This window comes from Oryza glaberrima, chromosome 2, assembly GCF_000147395.1.
Source record: "Oryza glaberrima chromosome 2, OglaRS2, whole genome shotgun sequence".
In the NCBI taxonomy this organism is placed as follows: domain Eukaryota; kingdom Viridiplantae; phylum Streptophyta; class Magnoliopsida; order Poales; family Poaceae; genus Oryza; species Oryza glaberrima.
In genome coordinates this window covers 32457293-32480117 of record NC_068327.1, presented here as the reverse complement: position 1 = coordinate 32480117, position 22825 = coordinate 32457293, and the positions used below count along the sequence as shown (strand labels likewise).

Below are 22825 nucleotides of genomic sequence, written 5' to 3'. Positions count from 1 at the left end.
TTGACAGCATGACTATAATAATGTTGAGAAAAAAAAAGAAATACCTTCTCAATTTATTTCAGGTCCCCCGATCTTCTCAATTGAATTTTGCCCACCTCTATAATATACCACAGTGACCAGCTAAGAAGACATTTACTTCTAGGGTAATTTACTTCTATGGGTAGGTACTAGGTAGATCTGTAGTTGTAACAGTAGGCCACTATAAAGCAATTATAAATTTGATCCACCTTTCTTGAACATCGCTGAATTCTTAAATGCATAGACTAAAATTAACTTGAAGTCTACATCCTGTCGATAATGGAGCATCCTCTTTTCAGCATATTTTCGATGAACCAATTATCCTATCGATTGCTCCTTATACATGCAAATAAATCATAGGACTAGGAACTTATATAGTACTAAAATATAACTAATTGTCTGGACTAGTCCATGCATCCATGTAACTGGAGATCCTACTAGGACAATACGCGAGGGACAAACCCAAGTATGTGTCAGTGCCAAACTCAGCTAATCCTAGTATTTTGTTGCCCTTAACATCAACAGCAAGAACCCAAGCCTGACGTTGCATGAATTTGGCCTTTGTCAGCAAGTAAACAACACCTTCACCATCCAGGCTGAGAGCAGGTTGAGATGTGAGGAGGTTGTGCAATTTCCTCTCCTTGCCATCCTGCATTTTATCACGCAGCAATCCCGGTTGCAGTAAGCTGTCATGAATCGCTTGGTCGATATTGATTTGAGAAGCTTCAACTCTGTGCACCAATTGCCAATCCTCCCAAGCACCGGTGATCTTGCTGTTGGTATACATGTAGAGCTCCCAGTTCTTGATCTCACGATCAAGGTGCCCAGTTTCAGGGTCACGCGTAGGAAGTATCTCGCCATGAACTTCCAATTCGACCATCCTGAGGCAACCATCAAGAACAGCAATACCCCTATTGGCCTTAGGGCATCCTTCGACTTCCGCGCCGCGATCGACCAATCTCCTTGGCAGCGGCAATGGAACACCAACGAGCGTGGGATGATCGCCGCCGCTTAGCACGTCGCAGAACAGGATGCCGCGATAGAGATCGACCCAGCCCATCGTGCCATCTTCACCTCCAAGCGTGATCGCCGTTGTTGTGATGTGCTGGTTGAGGCGAGCGGCGTTCCTGGGGATCTTGATTGGGAAAGGTCTCTGCGGCGAAGCTACGATCACCTTGCCGACATTGGTCCAGCTCCATGACGCGGAATCGAACAATCGGAGGTTGAACCCGTTCAGGCGGACGGATAGCACGGCGATCTTGTATTGCTGCTCACCGCCGGGAACGGGAAGGGGAAGGATCCCAGCCTCGTCGTCGTGGAAGGGGAACGGCGGCGAGGGGAGACGGCGGAGCGAGGGGCGTCCAGGCCACTGGTAGCTGTAGACGAAGTAGTCGTTCTCCAGCCGCGATGGCGCGGTGGTGGTGACGATGGTTACGCGGAGGAGGAGGAGGCCATCGGCGGCGGAGACGATCTGGGCGTCCTCGTAGAGGAGGGAGACGGTGTCCCGGTTGAGGCGGCGGACGAATAGGCGGGAGGGGTTCGGCGGGGAAGCCGGGGAGATGGAGACCTGGATCTGGGCATCTTCCGCGGTGGTGGTGGCGTTGGGGCGGCGGTCGCCGATGTGGACGTGGGTGTCCAAAGAGGATCGAGGGTTGAAGAAGAGGAGTGGCGGCGTTGGTGGTATCAGTGGTGGTGGTGGTCGCCATGGACGTTTGGTTTTGAGGAGGAAGGAAGAAGTCGATGGAGGCCGCGGCGTGAGTTTCCTAGTGTGCGCCCACAATGCGCCGCTAATTATGGTAATCAACGTTAATTACCGTAATTAGTATTAGTTACCATAATTAGCATTGTTTAAAAAAACATAAATATATTGATTAGAAGACTTTTAAAAAATAGTTGAAAGTTTTAAGTTCGTAGTTGAAAGATTTCGAAATTTGGGTTGAAATTTTCAATTTTGATATGGAAGTTTTCATTGTGATATTAAAAGTTTTAAATTTTGATGTGAGAATTTTTCAATTTTGATATGAGACTTTTAAATTTTGACTTGGAAGTTTTCAAATTTGATAAGAAAGTTTTCGAAATTCCGAGTTGAAATTTTCGGAAATTTAAGTTGAAAGTTTTGAAATTTTTAGTTAAAAGTATTAAATTTGACTTGAAAGTTTTGAAATTTTGAATTGGAAGTTTAAAATTTGAATCGAAAGTTTCATGTTTTTAGAAAGTCCACGTCGCACTCATTTTCAGTTGAATGTTTGAATGTTTTAGAAAGCAAAATAAGTTCACCGAATTTTTTTTCAAAAAGAGAACAAATAAGTTTGAATGTTTTAGAAAGCAAAATAAGTTTGAATGTGATTTCTCGGGCTTTTAGCTTGTGGACAGAACGATCAGTGTATTACTGCTATCCAGTGTAGTTTCACGTGATTTCCCCGGTCATCTCATGCACCATAGAACAACAGCAGTCTGATGAAAATCCTGAAATATTACAAGGGGTCTTCTCGCAATCAAAGACGTAATAAATATAAAAATAAGACATGAACATTATTGTTTATGGATAACTTGTCCATTTATTCCTAACTTCCCGTTTCGCTTTTCTTGTCATGGAGTATCTTAGGATCGAACAAAATACGTTTTCTTGCAGAGTTCCACTGAAGCACGTAGCTTGCTAAACCGAGCACCCTACTGATCGTTTGCAAGCAGCTTATTTGCTGTGCCGAATATAGGAGTGATATCAACAGGCACCTAAAATAATCAAGAACATGTTAATATAAACAAGGAAAATAAAACCCAATCAAACACTCGGAGAGAAGCCATGAAAAATAGTTTACAATTTTCTTCAGCTCTTAAAAAATTAGTATGAACCGGTAAATTTGAAAGCTACCTGCATGTGTTCTATTTTGTCCAGCGCCACACGCAGTGGTTGCGTCAAGCTTGCATGGGACTGCAGAAGAGACTGGGCAGCAGGCTTATCGCCCTTTGCTTGTATTGTCAGGATCTCTCTACTGAGACTCTCGACAGCGTCCTCAACCTTTCATGGCACAAAGTTCTAATGGGAATTGACTGCATGACAATAATAATGTTGAGGAAAAAAAAGAGAGAAATACCTTTGTGAAATCAACTGAGAATTTTCCATCAGAATGCAAGACAAAAGCCCCTTTCTCATACAACCAGTTAAACTGCAAAGCTTGCCCTTTTCTGCACACATAGTAACAGTGATTTATATAAAGAGCTCAGGACAGTACAGATTCTATGAGAATTGAGAAGTACTTGCGTTCCCTTTTTTTCCAGAAACATAATTCAGTTTGCTAACAGGGAAAATAAAGCCTCACCCATGAGCTTCTTCTAGTCCAAAGCGGATCGATCGGAAGCATCCAGCCAGGAATGAGACATACATGGATTCTGATAGGCTCTTAGGAAGTAAACCCTGGTAGAGCAGAAGCAGATGTGCTATTATTAGTAGGGCTATTCAAAACCGGGTTAAGTGGTTTTGCACAACCCAGTCAATGCAAAATTGCATGCAGTTGGTGCTCATGCAATGTGCAGTTCATGCAGTTTGGAAAAACTGTTTCTGTTTTTCCCTAAGTAGTAATGACGGCACAAACGAGGATATAGCCAAATGAAAATTTGCTTATGCATATACAGCAATAGCAGGATTTGACTGCCTGGTCTCGACTAAGCTAAGTGCCATGGTAGCTTGATAGTTGATGAAAGCAACTGACCTTTTTAATAAGAAAATTCAGTGCCCATAGACCAACTATATCAGCTTTGGCCTCCTCCAATGCTGAATGAAATTCTTGAAGTTCCTGTTTTTTCATGAAGAGGTCATCTATAAATCAGATAACAGAGAAATAACCAGCATTTCAAATTTAAAGTGTGAAGACAGATAAATAAGCACATCTTTTTTTTCCTACATGTACCTGAGTATTAGCAAAGTTATTTTCCATTGCTAAGTGAATATGCTGCATTTTCTATAGCAACATCCATACTTATAAATTTGGTTATTTTTATATATTTGTCAATAATCTGACAAGAAATTTGGTAGTGACATTAAGTAAAAAAATGGTTGAAGGTGGTGGCAAATTTTGAGGGAAACAAAGCAAATGTTTATAGTGCACCTAAGGTTCATGCATTGGTTTATGTTTATTTCTATGAATATACAAAGTTACGTACCATTCTAACTGTTGATCTTTTACCAGTTGGAAGGGTTATGGAATGAGGACCAATTCCATGGCAGCATTCATGGCAAACAATATGTGTATAATAAGGCTCAAAATCAACATAATCTTCCTGTTCCTCTCTGATGCAAGCATTAGCTATAGGCTTTAAGATATGCTTAAACCTGAAAAGTAAAGAAAATTTAGAATCATCCAAAAAGGAACTCCCATACTTTTGTTGCCACTTGCCACTGATAGTGTGGATCACCTGAGTCACCAATTTAAAATTTATAGACAATAATCGGTAAAAGAACATACTTAGCTTCTGAAATGTTCTTAAGCATAACCATCGAGGTCCCTCGTTCATTCACAATCCGCTCATCATTGGGCAAATTAAAAGCAATAGTTTGTGGGCCTTTCACATCCTGCAACAATAGTCCCTGTTTAGTTCATCATGAAGCTGTTGGCACAACAAATCATCTGCAATACATACACAAGCCCTGCACGCGCTCTCAGCCTATCAATTGTCTCAAGATCTCAAAGAATGGTTTAGCCAATTATAGTGACAAACTCAAGCTGAAGTAATCTAAGCAATAATTCTTTGGCCAACATGCAACTGGGGCAGTAGTAAGAAAAGCACAAAGTAAACAACCTTCTCCTTTGATCATAAAAACAAAAGGAAGAAAGCAATCCTCTCATGAAATCGTGGTGTGTCATCAATTGTCATTAGATATTACGAAAAGGCTGAATACTTGCTTCTCAGGGATTTAAGGGCATAAGCTTCTTTTTGACGATGCCCATCTACCACCAAGCAAAAAGGGAAAACAAGCAAGATTTTCTGTGTCTACAAATATCAAAACTTTAAGTACCAATGAGTTCAAATCGAAACAGAAATTTAACAAATGACTAGGGAGATCACAAATTCACAGTAATAAAATAAAGCATTAAATGAACCCCAAAAATTAAAGAAATGTTACAAAAGGGACATACCCCAGAGTTGTACAGAAGATTGATAACACGAATTGGAGCAGCAGATACATTGTCGGATTTGTAAATGTTGTCCAGTGGAAGATGCTTCTCCAAATCCTGAATTTAAGATCAAATTTCATGTAAATCAAAAGTTGGTACTTTTCTACAGAAAATAAATTAGAGTTACCTGGAGTTGATCACCGAAGAGTTTAACTTGAGAAGTGGCAATGTCATCCCGTACACCAACAAATGCTTCAAAGGTTGCCTTTAAAATAGTAGAAAATACTAGTAAAAACAAATGATATATTTTATTGAACTCTATGCATATACTTAGTATGTAGATAAACTTGATTCAAGATATAAAAGTGCATGTGCACATCCTGTACACATGTTTAAACACATGCCCTAATCTAAATGGTAATGTCGCCTACTCTATTCCTATACTATTATAGGCCATACTTTCTTCATTGGGGATAAGGTGGTGCCTAAGTGAATTAAAATCCTAGTATTTAACCCAAATAATATGGGCAGCCCCAGCATTGAGGTATGAAGAGAAAATCATAGCTACTAGAATAAAATAGTATCATGACCATCAAAAGACCTATACTCCTTTTAAAGGAAGTCAATGGTGCTGGTGGGCTGTAGCAGTGAATCTGCCACCCCACTATATTTTTTACCAAATACTTCCTGAAGCCAATATTACATATAAGTCCCTTCATATACTATCATTTTCTTGGTCTCTAAAGTACAAACTTAAATTCGGAAAGGGTCTAAGATGACCAACGTCACATGTATATGTAGTATTAAAGTTAGTTTTAGAAGTACTCCCTGTGATAAAAGTATTGAGGGTGCCTTCATTGAAAAAAAAAAAGGAGAGGGCATATGTTCATTTAATTTGCTCCATGTGTATGATTCATTTTTATCAGTAGCAAGCACGCGGGCATTTAGTTAATAAACACAAATAACAATTGAACACAGGAAATAGGCACACACTCAACAATGTTGCAAACCTGCATTATATGTGATAACGAGCAAGCTTACTGAAGTTTCAAAATAATATGTGGTGTTTGATGCAAATTCCATGCTAAATACTTGACCAGCAAATAGGTAGATGACAAGAACAGGTAGGAAAGGATCCCAAGGAGAAAATTCTTTGTAGATCTCAAAAGAGAGACAAATACCTTATAACTAAAAAGACCATCTTCATATGTCTCGTATGGGCCAATAGTGACATCCAAGTTGGAGTCCTATAAAGATAGAAATGCCAAATACAGAGGTTATATGAGCAAATCCTGATTTGTACATGCCAAACATTGCTGTTAAATCTGACAAATACAGCCAATTTTATGAATATACACCCAACAAATATTCTACACTATATACTGCAGTGCTCATAAACCACACATTATTCACCATAAAACTCTTGACCTTGTATTATTTGTGTTATTGACAATACATTCTACAGTAGGGAACTCACCTACTGTTCTCTTTTTCCAAAAAAAAAAAGATTACAAATTGCCTTAAAACATTCAAGAACAATTTCTCCAAGAACGAAGGAATCAAGCTAGTGAGAAAACCAGTACATTTGTAAATTTAAAGAGAAAATAATGAACTAAAACTGAGAGTTAGGACACTAACCAGCTCCATCCAAGCTATATCAGATTCATAGTAATCATTTGAAAGGAAAGCATTTGCCTTGGTTTTGAGCAAATTCTTGAGGCTACATGAAGATAAAAGCATATAAGTTTTAAATTCAGAAACTAAAAGCTGGTACATTACTACTCCCTCCGTTTCACAATGTAAGTCATTCTAGCATTTCCCACATTCATATTGATGTTAATGAATCTAGACATATATATCTATCTAGATTCATTAACATCAGTATGAATGTGGGAAATGCTAGGATGACTTACATTGTGAAACGGAGGAAGTACTAGCTTACCTTGGAGAATCAGAACATTCAGATGCTTTATGAAGAAGCTCAGCAGCTTTCTCAAGGGATGATTTGTACTCCTCAGAGTATGGAACAACGAAAAGATCATCTGATGTCTTGGTTTGATTTGATCCATCTGACTGCGCTAGTATTGAAGGCAACAAGGCATCATGCCGTTTTATGACAGTAAAAAATCCAGTTGCATATTTTTGCTCCTTTTCAGGCAGTCCATTTTTCCATAATTCAAACTCCTACAGACATACAAAACATATGCAAATTGGCCCTGCTTCAGTCACTACGGTACCAAGTACACATCAAACGTACTTATACAGTACTCAGTAAGCAACCGTACTACTGCATATGAAATTTGTACTGGATACTTTGAGCACTGGGAAGCAGAAAAGTGACTAAGCACAATCTTACCATTTTGTCCATATCAGGAGGATAAAAGTTTGCCCCGGGAGGATTATCTCGAGGAAATGCAGCACGATACTCAATCCCCTTCCATCCTGAAACTGATTTGGTGGCATCTGTGAGTAATTTCACAGCAGAATCTGCAGTCGATAGAAAAGCCTTATTTTCATCAAGGCAGGACCTGTTATGGGAAAATATCAAATAATAACATCTATCAAGATGCTAAAAAATACATAGTAGTTATACATTATCTAATTAGATAATATGAGTTTGAAACAAGCATACAAAGTAGGAATAAAAAATGGATTTGTGCTCATAAACACCCTAATCATAGATAAATATGCTCCCTGCTATATCTTTCACCAAGTACATATTTCATTAGAGTCCATGAGGGCATGCACATATCTCACTAATTCTCTACTCCATACAGCCCGAAATACAAGCATACTTCGTTTTGTAGGGATAAACTTAAGAATGAAAAAAATGAATAGCAAAAAAGAAAATCTATAAATGAAAACAATTGGTCTGTAATGGTTAGATAACAGTGGTATGAAAGAACATTTTCATGCATGGAGTACTGAAGTTCTGCACAGAACATCTGAGAAAGTATGCATTCTTCAATACAAAACATTTAATTTTCTCATAAAGATGTAGATACACAAAAATTAGGATACAAACTATATCCATCCACACAACACATGTAAACTTATATGCGTCAACGTGGCAACACAAGACAAATACTAAATGCAGACTTCAGAAGATCATGATCTTAACTCATAGGCAAGTCACCATGCAACCAACAAAATATCCAATGTACAAATAAACCTAAAGTAGTCAACATGCGTGAAGAAACTTCAATAGAAAATAAATTACCATGGACTCTTATTAATGGAATAATACAACCACTTCAACTTATCAAAAGAAGAGTAGTTAGCACGTGCTTTCAGCCAGTCTCTCAGCGTGCAGTTGCTATTCCAAACCTAATCGAGAACCAGGGTAGTAAGAAGTTGCAATGCAGTAAAAATAATAATTATCACTGAAGATAATCTTTGCTAACTAATTGTAAACGACATATCCAACGAATAAGAATAAAAAATATGTGTTTCAAAAAAAAATGAAGAAAGTTGAAAGATGTACCTGCTCATAAAAGATGTCATCAATAACTATTGATGCTTTAAGAATATATCCCAAGGCTTCCCTGTCTCCTTCTGATAGACTAGTCAACTGCAAAGCCAAAGATTGAAATGTCAAGCGTGCCAGAGACAAAAAAAAAGCATGTGAGTACTATATTATAGGAATGATGAATCAAATTTCCTGTTTCCGTCCTACTGTTCAAACTAAATATTATGATCCTAGTGTGTGAAATCAAACTGTTGCTTTCTTTTATGACACAGAATTTTATGATGAACAGATTATAGATAGTATATGTATCATACAATATTCTAAGAAATAATAATCTTGAATGGATTAATCCAAGAAAAGGTGAGGAAACTGGTAGGTGCTACCCAATAGTAGACAATTTGACACAATATATCATTCCTTCCAACTATCAGACCACCACAATGATACAAACAGTATTCTTTTTTTTTTTTTTGTGCAATGCGCACCTAGCTTTCATGTGCTATACATCCAATGCATATTGCATATGGCATACCTAGTAGCTATGTGCATAAATGAAGTGAATGTTTCCCTTTTTCCATACATATAATTTTGTTGGTATTGAATATTGATGGCTGCCAAATAGGCAAGAATAGTTACATAAATAATCAAATATGAAATGGAAAATAAATAACCAGAGCTACAGGGTGACTGACAAAAAATATAGACAGCTTACCTCTGGTTCCAAATGGATGGGAGCATAACGGTTGATTTGCTTTTGCAAGGTTAAACTGCGGGATTCGATATTGTCTTTGTACCTATAAACATGGCATGAAAGGTTGAAGCAAGATAATTTTGACAAAAAACGTGGTGCAACAGGGATTGCCAAGGGAATGATATGTTGAATTGCTTCAAAGTGGTAACTGGCAAGAGATGAAGACAAAGAAACAGTTATTTGAAAGTTCTAATTCTGGTGGGTTGTTAACAGGGAGCAGATGCTGCTCAAAACATACAGTAAAAGTCCCTGATTCACCAAATGCTAAGTTTTTGTTTAGAGACTTACCCATCGAATGACTTGCTCAATGACACCACATCCTTTTTTTCAACTTAAAACTCTGATGAGTTAAAAAAAAAACTATACAATAAATCCTAACTCCTAAGAACCTACTGTGTCAACCTAGAGACAAATACTCACTCCAGCTTCCCAATGTTTAAACCTAAACCTGGAGGTCAAATGAGAGCTTGGACATGGTTTAATTGTCACCAGCACCTTTGTTACCACAGACTGTTGGTAGTAGTAAATTTCATATCGATCACAGAAAAAAGTCATTTCAGTTCTTCCAAAGTGAATATAATTATCCCTTCGACAATTGAGGCCACAAATTGACAAAAACATGACTGGACAAATAATTTGGATGCTTACCTTTCTTCAATAATACTAAATAGTTGGCCATATGTCCCATTCACATCGTAAGGCACATATTCTCCGCTTTCTTTTGCAAGGCAGCTCTTGTACTCGTCAAGATGCATATACCTAACCGCAGATACTTCACTTTCCTATAATAAAACTTCTACAGTTGATTATGAAACAAACCATACAACTAGTAAAACAAAGAAATTACATCATAAATAGTTATATACTGGACAATTCCGATAGTGTTCCTTTTGTCATGTTGATAAATTTACTTGCTCAGATATATTTCCTTTGGTGCCAGGAACATAAGTACAGATTTTTCTTGTAATACACACTTGTTGATGTTGACAACCATGAATATGCAAGAGCAAGTGAAAAAAACATAATGCAAAGTATTACTAATCATTGTATCCTCACTTGGAGAGTGAATGCCTCAAGTGGAATTGGAGTTAAAGTAGTCACAAGATAAACATCATTGTACTCATTGTTGGTGTATGTGCCATTGTTGATAACACTGCAGCAAAGAATCAGAGGATATCATTATATAACGTCCCTTTATGCAGATACTGATAGTGTGAAATTTCATGTGAACATAAAGTGATGAAATATGAAATATTAGCACTTAGCAAGCCTCTCAGTAAGTACTGTTTGAAATTGTAAAAGATCCGCTGCAGTTATGATCAGAATATGCTGCTATACAATCTTAAACTGATGAGGGATAGAATAGTATTTAATACCCGGTCAAAAAAGATAAAAGTAATCGTTTTCTATCGTAGTTTGCAAACTCACAATAAGATGATGGACTAAGAGATAGAGGTACTAACCACTCCTGAAGAAAAACAAATAACAGCTCGAAAGCATCAGATGGAAGTTTGATGCCTAGTTCTTCATCGAGCTCCCGCCTGATGATCCATGTCAAATGCTATTACCAATTAGAATGCATCATTTTAATATTACCCTTTTTACCTAGCCTAGCAAAGAATCACGCAATAGAGTAATAGCCAACCCAACAAATGCAAGCAAGTCAGTGAACCTGTGGAATAAACTAAAATAAAATATGAACAGCGTCTCAAACACTATGTGATAATAGCACGTGTGCAACCCATTCATCACGTAAGTTAATTCAATCAAGTTTCAGCAGTTGCATCGATCAGATGAACCGCAATATCTCAGAGACTACAACTCCCGCAGATATAAGCTATGAGTGTCATGCCCATGTGCATAGTAAACTTAAAGCAGAGTGACAAGTGCTTCTCCACGCTGCTAGGCAAAATCGCCACTACGATTCCCCAAGCAGAATTCAGATAATCGCATTCCGAAATTCTATCAAGGGAGCAAGGGGTAGCGAGCTCACTGCGCGGAGGAGAGAGAGGAGTCGCCGGCGGAGATGTGGCCGGCGCTGGAGATGTCCCACTGGCCGGGCCACGAGTCCTTGCAGTCCGCGCGGCGCTGCAGCAGCAGCTCCCCGGTGCTCTCGCTGTAGATCCACACGTGCACCGCCCGGTGGTAGTCGCCGTCCCTGTGCACCTCCGACCTGCAATGAAAAAAAAAAACCGAGCAAACCGCGGCGGCGGAGTCACGCGATCCGATCGAATCGAATCCAACCGAAGCGGCGGCGGGAGTAAGCTGGGTAGGGGGTAGCTGCGGCGTGCCTGGGCTTGGAGGCGCCTGTCTTCTCGCCGCCGGCGGTGAGGACGTCGAGGCGCTCCTCCGGCTCCGCGGCCATCGGGGAATCGAGCGGCGGCGGCGGCGGCGGCGATCGGGGTGAAGTGGCGGAGACTTTTTGGTGGGTTGTGTGGAAATTGGAGTCGAGAGGTTATTCGCTCCAGTTTCAAATGACCCGAAAGATAGGGACACGAGATGCTTTGTTTGGGTTGGGGTTTTTTCAGATTCCGAAGATTTTGATAATTTGGTGGTCTGTATGGATAAGATACCAGCTGAAAATAAGCTATATTCAGAAAATCTACTCTTTTCGATCCAAAATATAACAATACTACTGGATTAGACACAAACTCGGATCAGGACTGGAGTAGGTTGCTAGTATCAATTTTTAATTAATTTTTTTAAAAAAAGGATAGAATATACCAATGCCGTAGCAGAAACTCTGTACAACGGTGAAAATCACTTTCCTGTAGCAGAAACTCTGTAGGATTTGTGTTGAAACTCGTATATTTGACATCTTGAAATTTACTGTCTGTTAACAGAAAGGACGGCCCCGCCTTCATCTGACATGCATGTTCGCGTAGTTCCGAATGTACGAATTCGTTTCTCCCAAATCAAAGCCAAATTGGACTCCTTTTGCAAAATTCATGTCGAAAGAATTACACATGAAATTGGACTCTCTCCGCTCATTATTCTTCTCTTGTCGCTATCAAAGGTTCCTTCAGTTTTGCTGCCTTGAGCTACGTTCTCCATGTAAATCTTCGGCCGCTCGTCAGTAGTGGTTTTCAGCTTGTATCATCACACCTGCATCCTCAAAGGTGATATCACACCTGTTCCTCGAATGGGCTTCCCAAGTATGAATCGGCAAAAAAAAAAAGCATTCCTACAAATGGAGTACATGCCAATGCATGGATATGATCTTGTTCTGCTCTCAAGTTTCTTGCCACTCGAAGCAGTCGTATGAAGACTCCCTGGGTCACAGAAAATACTTTTGTAAATCCATCTTGAACCTAAATTTACCATGTTCTGTAAATTAAAGTTATCCCACTCAAGATGTCCTTCAAAGGTAGGGAAAAGAATTGGTAGAATGTCACAATAACTTCATATTTGGACTAGACCTGCTAATGCCTAAAAAACTAGACTGTTTCCAGACCCACCTATGTTAGCAAACTATACGTCCCAGAACCAATCCAATCAACCAAACATCTCCTGATCTACCCAAATCACCCCAATTCTTCAACCCAAAGCAAACCTGACCTCAATTGAGTTCAAAAAATTCATGTCACCTTGCAAACCAATCTACGATGCTCCATCACGAAGAGGTTGCCGACTTGTTTCAATTGACGGCTCGAACTCAGCAGCCACTGACATGCAGAGCTCCAACAAATGGCTGTCCAATGGAAAATTTCAAGGATAGGTAGCACTGCCGCATACCACAAACATATCTGTCCTCTTGCTATGTTTTTCATTGGAATATAAAACTTGCTCAATATGTTAAAACTGTGACATATGGTATCACCCAAAGAGATTTTTTTTTCCACTGCTTCATAAGAATTAAAGAACAGACAAAAAAATGATGTGCAAATGGGTTTTTCTGTACCAATCTGCAGCTTTTTGTACTTCTTTTTAATTGCTTGCTCTGTATCGTCTGGTCTGGAGCAACAGATAACTAAACCCAATCAATCTGCAACAACCACCCAAAAGAGGGTAAACTTAGCATGATTTACTGTGACACAACGATAAGGTAATAACTAATTTAAGCAGAAGACTTGAATATAAAATATAAATCCACAATTACCTTCCCAACAAAATCCAAGGCAAGGCATACACCAGTTAGTGGTGGCTTTGTGCACATACTGAGCCGATACCGTTTGCCAACTAGTGGTGATGTCTGCAGCTTCCCATGATGTTTAATTTTGTTCCGCTTGGGTTTGACAGACTGACAGTGAAAAGGCTGATTGCATATTGCAAGATCACCATCCTACAGTTTCTCCAGAAAAAGAGTATACCCATTTTACTTCTATAGAATGATGCACTGAGCCACTGACAAGATATTCATCCTTAAACTCCATGCAGGATTATCCAGTCATTTCTCTTGCGAATTGATCTTTCAGGCCATTTTCCTTGGATTATGGTCGTAACAGCTTAGCCATATTTAATGCTACCCGGACTTTCCTCAAATCATTTTTAAACCCTGAGCTACGAAGCCCAGCAATGACAGCACGCTTTGCAGATGCAAGAACATTATTACCTTCACGCAAGCAGATTCGCAAGAATTTTGATGCCATATGGTATCTACCCACCCTACATAGACCATGGACTAGTGATGTGTAAGTAAAATCATCCTTTAGTTTCATACACTGCAGTAATCTGATAGCTGCATCCACCTCTTGAAATTTGCAGAGTGCATCAACCAAGCAATTGTATGCCACAACATTAGATTGCATGCCCTTGATCTCCATGTAAAATAGCTGCTTTTCTGCAGCCTCGATATGTCCCATCTTGCACAGCCCGTTGACCAGAATTGCGAATGTGTACTCATCGCTCTCCAGGCCGCCATCTTCCATCATGCTCACAAGCTCAAATGCGTCATCCAGCTTCCCTTCTTGGCATCGCATGTGAATCAGCGTGTTGTAGCACACACTGTCAAGTCTAGATCCATTTTGTAGCATGAGGTCACAATAATTATTAGCTTCTCCCAACCGGCCCTTCTTAACCAAAGCACTGATCACTGTGCAGTAAGGGTAGACATCCGAAATGTACCCTCTGTCCAGCAATGACAAGAAGGTGTCCAACCCCTGCTCAAACCTACCATACTTAAAGCAGCATTTCATAACTGCCGTGTAAGTGATAATATTTGGGGCATGATCAGTCCTCCCAAGCTCCCTAAGGACCATCCGGGCATAGCCCACCTTGCCTGAACTGCACAGCCCGTTAATCATGGTGTTGTAAGTCACAATGCTCACGGGGAGCCCCGCCCTCTGCAGGTACCTGAACATCCTGTATGCGTTCATCGCATAACCGGCCCTGAACATCCCGTCGAGGAGAGTGTTGTAGGTGGTGTCGCACGGCGCAATGCCTTTCTCAGCCATATCAGCAAACACCCGGTAGGCATCCTCCGGGTGGCCGGACCGGAACAGGCAGTGCATGAGGGGGTTGTAGCTCCAGGAGTCGGGGGCGATCCCCGCACGGAGCATTTCGTCGAACAGGTCGAGGGCGTGTATCGGGAGCCCGCGGCGCGCGGCCCCCGCGATGAGGGAGTTGTAGGTGACGGCGTCGGGCTCCACCCCGGCCTCCCGCATCCGTCCCATGACGGCGAGGCCAGCCTCGAGGCCCGCGGCGCGGCAGTGGGCGGCGAGGAGGGTGTTGTAGGTGACGACGTCGGGTGGCAGGCCGAGGCGGATGGCGTCGACGAGGACGGATTCCGCGGCGGCGAGGCTCCCCCCGCGGCAGAGCGCGGCGAGGGAGACGTTCAGCAGCCGCGTCGGCAGCAGCCACCGCCCCCGACCCCGAGCCATCGCTCCCGACCCCTTCGAACACCATGCGGGCATACAGCCTGGTCGTTTTCCTCCGTTCGCTATCAGCAAGGCTGCGGCCTTGCCATGGCAAGGCAGCTCGACCGCACGCGGCGGCCGGCGGCCTGAGGACGGCGGCGCCGCCGCCCACGGGGTGATCGCCTGGTCGGGGGACTCGAGGGTGGAGGGGTGGGAACACGCAGACCGCGAAGAGAGAGACTGGCTTGTGGGGCCATTGCAAGAGACCCCACATGTCATTGGAATAGACAGGTAGAATTCACCAGACCCCACCTGTCAGTCAAACATTAGGAATTTTGTTATGCACACCTTCTTTGTAGATTTTCGTCGAAAAATGGACCAGGAATATAGTGCGGTCACCGGGGAAAAAAATGTATTTTCACACCAAAGCTTGGATCTATGTTACAAATGTTATCTGTGAACAATGAATACAATGAACAAATCGGCAGTAGTACATGGAGTGAAATTAATCAGCAGGGCTAATACATACACAAAATGGGGGTTAAAAGAACAAAAATGGCACTCAAAATCACAACACAAAACCAAAAGCCTCACTGTGCTTTCAAGACTTTCTCCTTGCACAGCTGGTGCCACTCCTGCAGCACGGCGGCCTGGAGCGCACGGTGCTCGGCCTCCTCCGCCGTCAGCTTGGAAAGCGTCGAGGGGCCCTTGGGGTTCCCAAACTCGTCCAGGTCCTCTTGCTCCTTCTTCTCCTCTTCCTCTTCTTCCTTGGTTTTCGCCGGTGGCACCTTCGGCTTGGCCGCCTTGAGCAGGGCTATTCTCTCCATGGAAACCTTCAGCCGCTCAGCCGCCGCGCTCTTCACCTCTTCCTCCGGCATGTATTCCACGGCGCCGTCGGTGATGTCATCCAGCCAGCCCTGGAGGTCTGATTGGATCTCTCTTGTGATGGATTCATCGGAGGCACGCACGACGAATTTGCAGATCATTGTGGCCGTGTCATCGCCAAGATCAACATTCCGGCTGACCTCGCTTGCGCCAAAGATCATCATGCCCACAAACCCACCAAACCATGTCTTCGCGGCATAACATAACTGTAGGAGATCAAATGAGTTATAACCCAAGAATTTTGATAGTTATGTATATGAAAGAATAAAGAGGATGGTAACATGACTCAAGTGACACAGATTATTCAAAATGATTACCTGGAACCCGGCTACTGTTCGGATGAAATGAGAGCAGACTTGATGGAAGGGCTTAGAAGAAATCGACTTCAACCCACTGAGGAAAGGAGAGCTGTCGTACTGCTGAGCAGCAGTGGCCTTGAAACCACTACCTTCATATGTGTATGTGCCAGTGCACTCCACCATGGCTGGCAAGCTTGGCCATAGCCGGAAATACTCAACTGGGGAGCACTCATATGGCAAGAGAAGTTCAGCAAGGGGGATCTTGTAGGGCTGGCACCGCAAAACAACTGGCTCACCAAGCTCCGGCCTAAGTGAGCGTTTCTGCCTAACTGTTTGTGAGTCCTCCTCTGCATAATCTCCTTCATAGTCTGCAGACCCTCCACTTCCATAAAATGGGTAATACAAGACTTGAACCCAGAGGGAGCATCTCTCAAAGTGCGAAACTCCAACAGTTACACTACTTTGGACTGGATCCTGCAGAATGGAAAGGCATTTTCCACATAAGGTGGATTAAAATAAGAGTTGGTTGATCTAATATGTGAATTATGCGTGTGAAATTTTATACTCGAGGATAATTATTTTAATTTGTTTAAGTTCAGAATTTATGGTGATGTTATATATTTCAGATCCCTAGCAACACAAGGGGCACTACACTAGTTTTAAATTATTGATGGGTAATTGTATAGTTTATACTAAGAACATCAGCAAAATAGGCACATTTAGATTAGTATAAGCACCTGGGAAACAAGATTACGTAGGTGCCGAACTGTGCGGGAGAATCCATCCATATAATACAGTGCTCCAGAGAGACCAACTCTGATATCAACCCTGTGGAGTTCCAGCTCAGTCAAATTTAAAATCTGCAACAACATAAACTAGTCAAACAACATGATAATACAATTCCAGGTCAAAAAATTCTATAGTTCAGAGAAAAGAAATATATGTGGAACCACACATGGTTGTTTTAACTTCTAAAATCAACCTACCTGCTACCAGGTAACAAATACAAAAATACAATTGCACAGTGCTGGAGCTAACACTGAAGATCCATCATGATAAGGCCACACATAATATGGCCTTAAAATGAGAAAACTGTGGCCAATAGGTTGCATAAGAATATTGGTTCCTATTTTTTAATAATATAGTATTTACAGTGTTGGCAAAAAAACTGCTGGCAATTTTACCCCAGCCCCCCAAGATAACTATCTCCACCTTAAGAGCTAAATTGTCCCTAAACAGCATTTAACAGAGACCAAAACAGAAAAGTACAATAAAATGAAGATACTGTTAAGCAAACAAGGGAAAGATGCATCGATCAGGCCATACCTTTAGATGTAAGGTGATTCTCCCATCAGTTGGATCTGCCAGATGATATGCCTCAATATAGCATGGATCACTGCTGCCAGTCAAAGTAAGTGTTTTTGGAAGCTCTTTGTGCAAAGCACCAATCCCCTTCATTTGTAGGAGAGTCAACTGAGTGGGATTTGGCCTCCAAAGCTCTTCGATGGCCTTGTGAACTAACCCTTCCAATTTCCTATCTTGTGCTGCAGATGCCTCTGAAAACTGAACAGTAAGTTTGTGGTGGCTAAATGGATAATCCCCTGTAGCATCACCTACACCAACCCACCTGAATAAATATTGGAAAGTTAGACATTTCATAATTTCCTAATGCATGTTCCAGTAGAGATTTTTTTTCTGTTGTACAACATTTATGACAGTATATATCTAAATAAATGGTGACCCTTTGTGAAAGAATTAGTTACTCGAGTTTCAGAATACACTCACCTGTTATCAGGATGGTTCGTTAGATATTTTATTATTTGCAAGACATAACGCGACTGATGCTTGGTGACAGAATCAGCTGAAGTACTTGCCCTGAACTCCTCCAATTCTTTAGTGAGGAGCTGGCCTGCTCTTGCATTTCTCGATCCCAAACGTTGAGCGCATATGAGGACAGACTGCACATCTTGTATCCTACTTGAGGTAGTTGTAGATGAATCAATCTTGAATAGAATCTTATGCATGTTAGATATGATGATATTCAATGGATCCTCTGGGTCATCAGCTAAAAGAGGATCCAGACCTTCAAGATCAAAATGTTCAGAAATTGCCCATATCAATCGTCCTGAAATTCTTGGTGTATGAACCTGCAATAAAAGTAGAATATAGAGTAGAAGTCATGTCAACAACGGCACTTTATGATTATTACCAACTAGGAAAAGAATCTTTTACAGATGATGCAGTTCTAGTTTATAAATATTTGAAAAAAGAAAGGGGGAAGAAGAGCAAAAGGAAAGCCCAGCAAAGACAGCCATAATATAATCTAAACTAAAGTAAAGCCTTGACAAAGTGTATGCTTTTTAGTTATTGAACGAGAGAAGTTTATGGGAAATGTACTTTAGAGCACAAGTTTTTGCAATAGTCAGATCCATGAGGCCGGAAAAGACAAGGACAAGCATAACAATGATGCATGCCAAGAAACAAAATCATGTACTGTAATATTATATAGGAGTTCAGTGCAACAGAGAAAAACTAATGGGTTGCCATAAAGATAGTATAAAATAGATAAACCACTGTTTTATTTATTTGGTGGATGAACGAAGCATCAACATTCAACAAATATAAAGAACTATGTGGGTTCATGTAAAACAAACATGCCATCGTGTTTAGATTTTAAAAGTTAAGATTAAATAAGAGCATAACCTCACGAAGATCCTTGATAAGCTGTAGCTGCAAATTTCTAAGCCTTGTCTCATTTAGAATCTGATCTTGAGATGCACCAGCTTTGATTGTCTTTACACCACCTCTAGTATCATATATATGGCAAAGCCGTACAAGCAACTTCAGATAGCAATCAATTGCATAGGTACGCCCACCACAGTCCCAAAGAACACAAGGCCTGCAAACTTCCACCACATCCAAAGCAGGTTCTGTCCAATTCAATGCACCATATCCAGTTCCATAAGCTAATGCTCCTATAACTCTGCTCTCTGTGCCAGAATTCTTCTGCTCAGGTAGGGGGAGTGATAGCTGGAAACAACTTTCGACTAGGGAAGCGACTAGCTCCTCTCTGAACAAGCTCTTGCTCGTTATGCTGTTTAGATCACCCTTCACATTTGCATCCTCAAATAGTGAGATCACATCTGTTCCTGGAACAGGCTTCTGACCTCTTCTAACGCTCTCTTTTGCAAAAAGATCAACACAAAGAGCAGTCCGACAAATACATGCCAATGCATGCATACGATCTGATTCTGCTCTCAAATTCCTCACCATTTGAAGCAGCCTTTTGAACAGAGACACCTGCATCACAAAACATACTTTTGTAAATCCATGTTATTATATGCATGTAACACAGATCGCCGGTTAATGCTAGGGAATATAGTGGCAACTAATATCGTGAGAAATCAAATAATTGTTGAGTTGAATGGCAGCAATCAGGAGATGGAATTCCGAACCAACTAAGGTGCCATTTGGTTCACTGCTGGCAACTTTAATGAAATAGTTTAGATGGTGTGGATAGCATCCCAAACCTGTTTGGTTTCATGGTGCACTCATAATAAACACTAGCTGGTTAAAATTACATGTTATATTGGAATGAGTTTAAAGACATAAATTCAAACGAAACCTTGATGTCATTGAATGATTGAAAGGAAGCTATATTTGAACAAGATCATCTACAGTTGATGATTGTAAATATTCAAATTGACCGAAAATTGCCCTCTACAGCTGCCAGTGAACACTAAGAACCCATATACCCACTTCCATGATCCTTAAAGTCATACAGTTGGTATTGAAGGTTGATCTAAATTTTTACTTAGTATATTATAGAAATAACTAAAAGTAATCATCAGATTGACTAGGCTAAAGTAAGTTGCTATGAGGAGATTGATTCAGACCTGCATTCCAAGATCGAGTAAATGGAGATTAGTCACGACGGCTCTGACAATGGTTTCCCTCATCGATGAGAACTCTTGCCGGTCCCAAAGTGTCAAAATTGCAGTAGTGGCAGCTGAAGCCCACTCCGGCTTGCCTCCAGGCACATCTGCAAGTGCCAACATATTTATCCCCACCTCGAAAACCAATGGTGGATCCAGTGAGCTGAGGAAAGGCAGCAAGTGCGAGATGATATCCGACACCCCAACCAGCTTCTCCGCGCTCGACTCCACACTGTCATCTATTGTAGTGTCCCCTGGCTTGGCAATCTGCCGCAATGTGTTCACCATGCCAGAAGCAACCATTTTCGCTGCGTGCACAAGAGGGTACACGGTGACCCGGAAGCGCTCTACTGGCATAACCATGGAGCGTGCAATGAGCATGTTTCGCCGGGACCAAATGAAATTGATGGCTTCAGCTGCCCACTGAGCACGCACGGCAAGCGCGCCCTCTCCATCAACAAGCTTGTCCCCGGCAAGCCGGCTCATCCGCCGGGCATCCAGCTCCTGGAAGAGCCGAGCAAGCGCCTCAAACGCTGTGGCAGCCACAGCATCCGCAGGGTCCAATGCAAGCTCCGCCAGCCGCCCCCACCAAGTGGTAGCGTGCCCCATGAGCGAGGGATTAGTGGAGCACATGAGCGCGAGGTCATCACGCGGGAGGAGAGAGGATAACGAGGTGACGGCGGCGAGACGGAGTGACTCGGCGGACGACGAGAGAGCGGCGGCGATGTCGGCGTGGGCGGAGGAGAGGAGGGAGGGGAGAAGGTGGGAAGGGAGAGAGGGGAACGAGGCAATGGAGGAGGCGGCGACGTCGGGGTCGGGGAAGGAGAGGTCGGAGCGGAGGGAGGAGAGGAGGAGCGGGTCGAGGAGGTCGGGGGGCAGCGGCAGCGCGCGCAGGAGGTCGAGCGCGAGGCTCTTGCACACGGCGGAGGAGGGCGCCGACAGGATCTCGGTGGCGACGGTGCGGGCGAGCGCGGAGACGTCGCGGCCGGCGGCGCACTGCTGCAGCGCCTGCAGGAGCGCGGACGACTGCCGCAGCGCGTCCGACGAGCGGAGGTCGGTGTTGATCTGCGCGATGAGGAGGTCCATCGCGCCGCCGTCGCGGGGAACTCCGGCGATCGCCGGAGTTGGGGGAGATGGGGAGGTCGCAGATCTCAGAGAATGGAGTGTGGGAGAGTTCGAGGGTCGGATTTTGTTGTAAGCATTTGGATAGTGCTGCGGGTGGTGGTAACGGGTCGGATCCTTTCCGTGAGAGACTGGAGGGTGGGCCAGCAACTGGGATGATGGTTTCGGGTTCGATCTGGACCGTCTATGCAGCGTGGCTGGACGGAAGTTGCAAGATCAGACGGTGGAGGTTGCTCCTCTGGTAAAATGAAAACCACAAGTGACACTGGGCAGATTATCTGATAAAAATATATATTTATTGTTCTTATATCGGACTAATTAACACAAGTTACAAGAAAATCAAGATGAAAACCACGAAATTTTTTTAAATCGGGCATCCGATACGGGCGTGCATGCATCAGGCGCCCGCTCCTCCCATCGTGCCTCGCCAAAAAAAGCATCCACGTCGTCCTCACCACGCGCTCCACCACACGCACCGTTGCAATAAATCACCCACATATTATGGAAATGCTCTATTAAGAGAATCCGTTTTATTTTTTCTTCCACCAACAATGTTTCAGCAAGTATATTCATGTCACTATGTATAAATCAAATGTTCCGGTGAATTGAAACATCATTTCTCTGTTTGCTAAAATATTGTTTTTATATATGGTGAAATAGCTTAAAAATTGTTATTTCATATGTTGTAGCAAAATGTTTTAGAAGGTGGTTTGGTTGTGTTTCAACTTTTAAAACGATTGAAACATGTTCGATCAACTTAGTGAAAAACTTCTGATCTACTTGTTGGAACATCACCCGATTTTTTCAAACAAAAATCGGGCGCTCGATTTATAGGCGCCTCGTGAAAACCACGTGCATCCATGTGAGAAAATTGCATGATAAAACACTACAAGTGATACGCACACGGTGAAATTGTTTTCTAACTAGGGCTTTTATTTTTGCGGCTACTATAAAATTGGTATGTTTCGTTGGTTATTGAGTTGTACAGTATTATGATATTATTATTTTTGCATGTCTTTTGCCCTTTGCATAATTCGTAATCTGATACTTCGCTTGGTATCTGAGACATTTTGGGGCTGTTTGGTTCCCCGCCAGACTTCGCCAAGCCTTTAATGCAGTAGCCACGCAAAATAGGCTATTGTTTGGTTCCCACTTAAGTTAAGGCAGCTACACCACGTTACATTTCATTTCTGTGATAGTTTTCGCCACAAGTGCGGCGAGCTTTTCCTTCGCCACAAAATTGTGGCAGCGCCACAACCTGGCTGGTTACCAACGGCATCGAACCAAACAACCCCTTTGTTCTTCGACAATCTAGTCATCTTACATAGAAACGGATAAAACTACATCGCAGCACGATATATGCAAAATCGTGTTCACTATATAGGTATACAGAATATATAGGAAAGTATTAGTAGTGGTGTGGTAGAGTTATATGTA

At 42.1% G+C, this 22825-nt stretch overlaps 4 protein-coding genes across 4 annotated transcripts; all 4 read right to left on the bottom strand.

Moving 5' to 3' along the window:
* Positions 1-12: 12 nt before the first annotated feature.
* LOC127762704 (uncharacterized) lies at positions 13-1818 on the bottom strand. Its single transcript, XM_052287176.1, has one exon. It carries the CDS (start codon positions 1076-1078, stop codon positions 410-412), a length of 669 nt encoding a protein of 222 aa, XP_052143136.1. The 5' UTR covers positions 1079-1818; the 3' UTR covers positions 13-409.
* Positions 1819-2450: 632 nt separating this feature from the next.
* On the bottom strand, positions 2451-13780 carry LOC127764367 (nudix hydrolase 3). Its single transcript, XM_052289246.1, has 24 exons — positions 13452-13780; positions 13254-13337; positions 12940-13043; positions 11644-12624; positions 11346-11525; positions 10816-10893; positions 10409-10505; positions 10001-10134; positions 9314-9395; positions 8617-8703; positions 8353-8459; positions 7489-7660; positions 7075-7316; positions 6771-6852; positions 6314-6379; positions 5320-5397; positions 5154-5249; positions 4482-4588; positions 4180-4348; positions 3729-3812; positions 3339-3433; positions 3114-3204; positions 2891-3037; positions 2451-2751 (listed from the first exon to the last, which is right to left on the bottom strand). The coding sequence occupies exons 4-24, from the start codon at positions 11715-11717 to the stop codon at positions 2689-2691; spliced, it is 2331 nt and encodes a 776-aa protein (XP_052145206.1). The 5' UTR covers positions 11718-12624; positions 12940-13043; positions 13254-13337; positions 13452-13780; the 3' UTR covers positions 2451-2688.
* LOC127762665 (putative pentatricopeptide repeat-containing protein At4g17915) lies at positions 13323-15171 on the bottom strand. Its single transcript, XM_052287135.1, has 3 exons — positions 14013-15171; positions 13819-13904; positions 13323-13337 (listed from the first exon to the last, which is right to left on the bottom strand). The coding sequence occupies exons 1-3, from the start codon at positions 15169-15171 to the stop codon at positions 13323-13325; spliced, it is 1260 nt and encodes a 419-aa protein (XP_052143095.1).
* A 318-nt stretch (positions 15172-15489) lies between these two features.
* Positions 15490-21439, bottom strand: LOC127764366 (protein TPLATE-like). Its single transcript, XM_052289245.1, has 7 exons — positions 20228-21439; positions 19035-19631; positions 18117-18478; positions 17658-17958; positions 17069-17191; positions 16350-16805; positions 15490-16238 (listed from the first exon to the last, which is right to left on the bottom strand). The coding sequence occupies exons 1-7, from the start codon at positions 21350-21352 to the stop codon at positions 15738-15740; spliced, it is 3465 nt and encodes a 1154-aa protein (XP_052145205.1). The 5' UTR covers positions 21353-21439; the 3' UTR covers positions 15490-15737.
* Positions 21440-22825: the final 1386 nt, after the last annotated feature.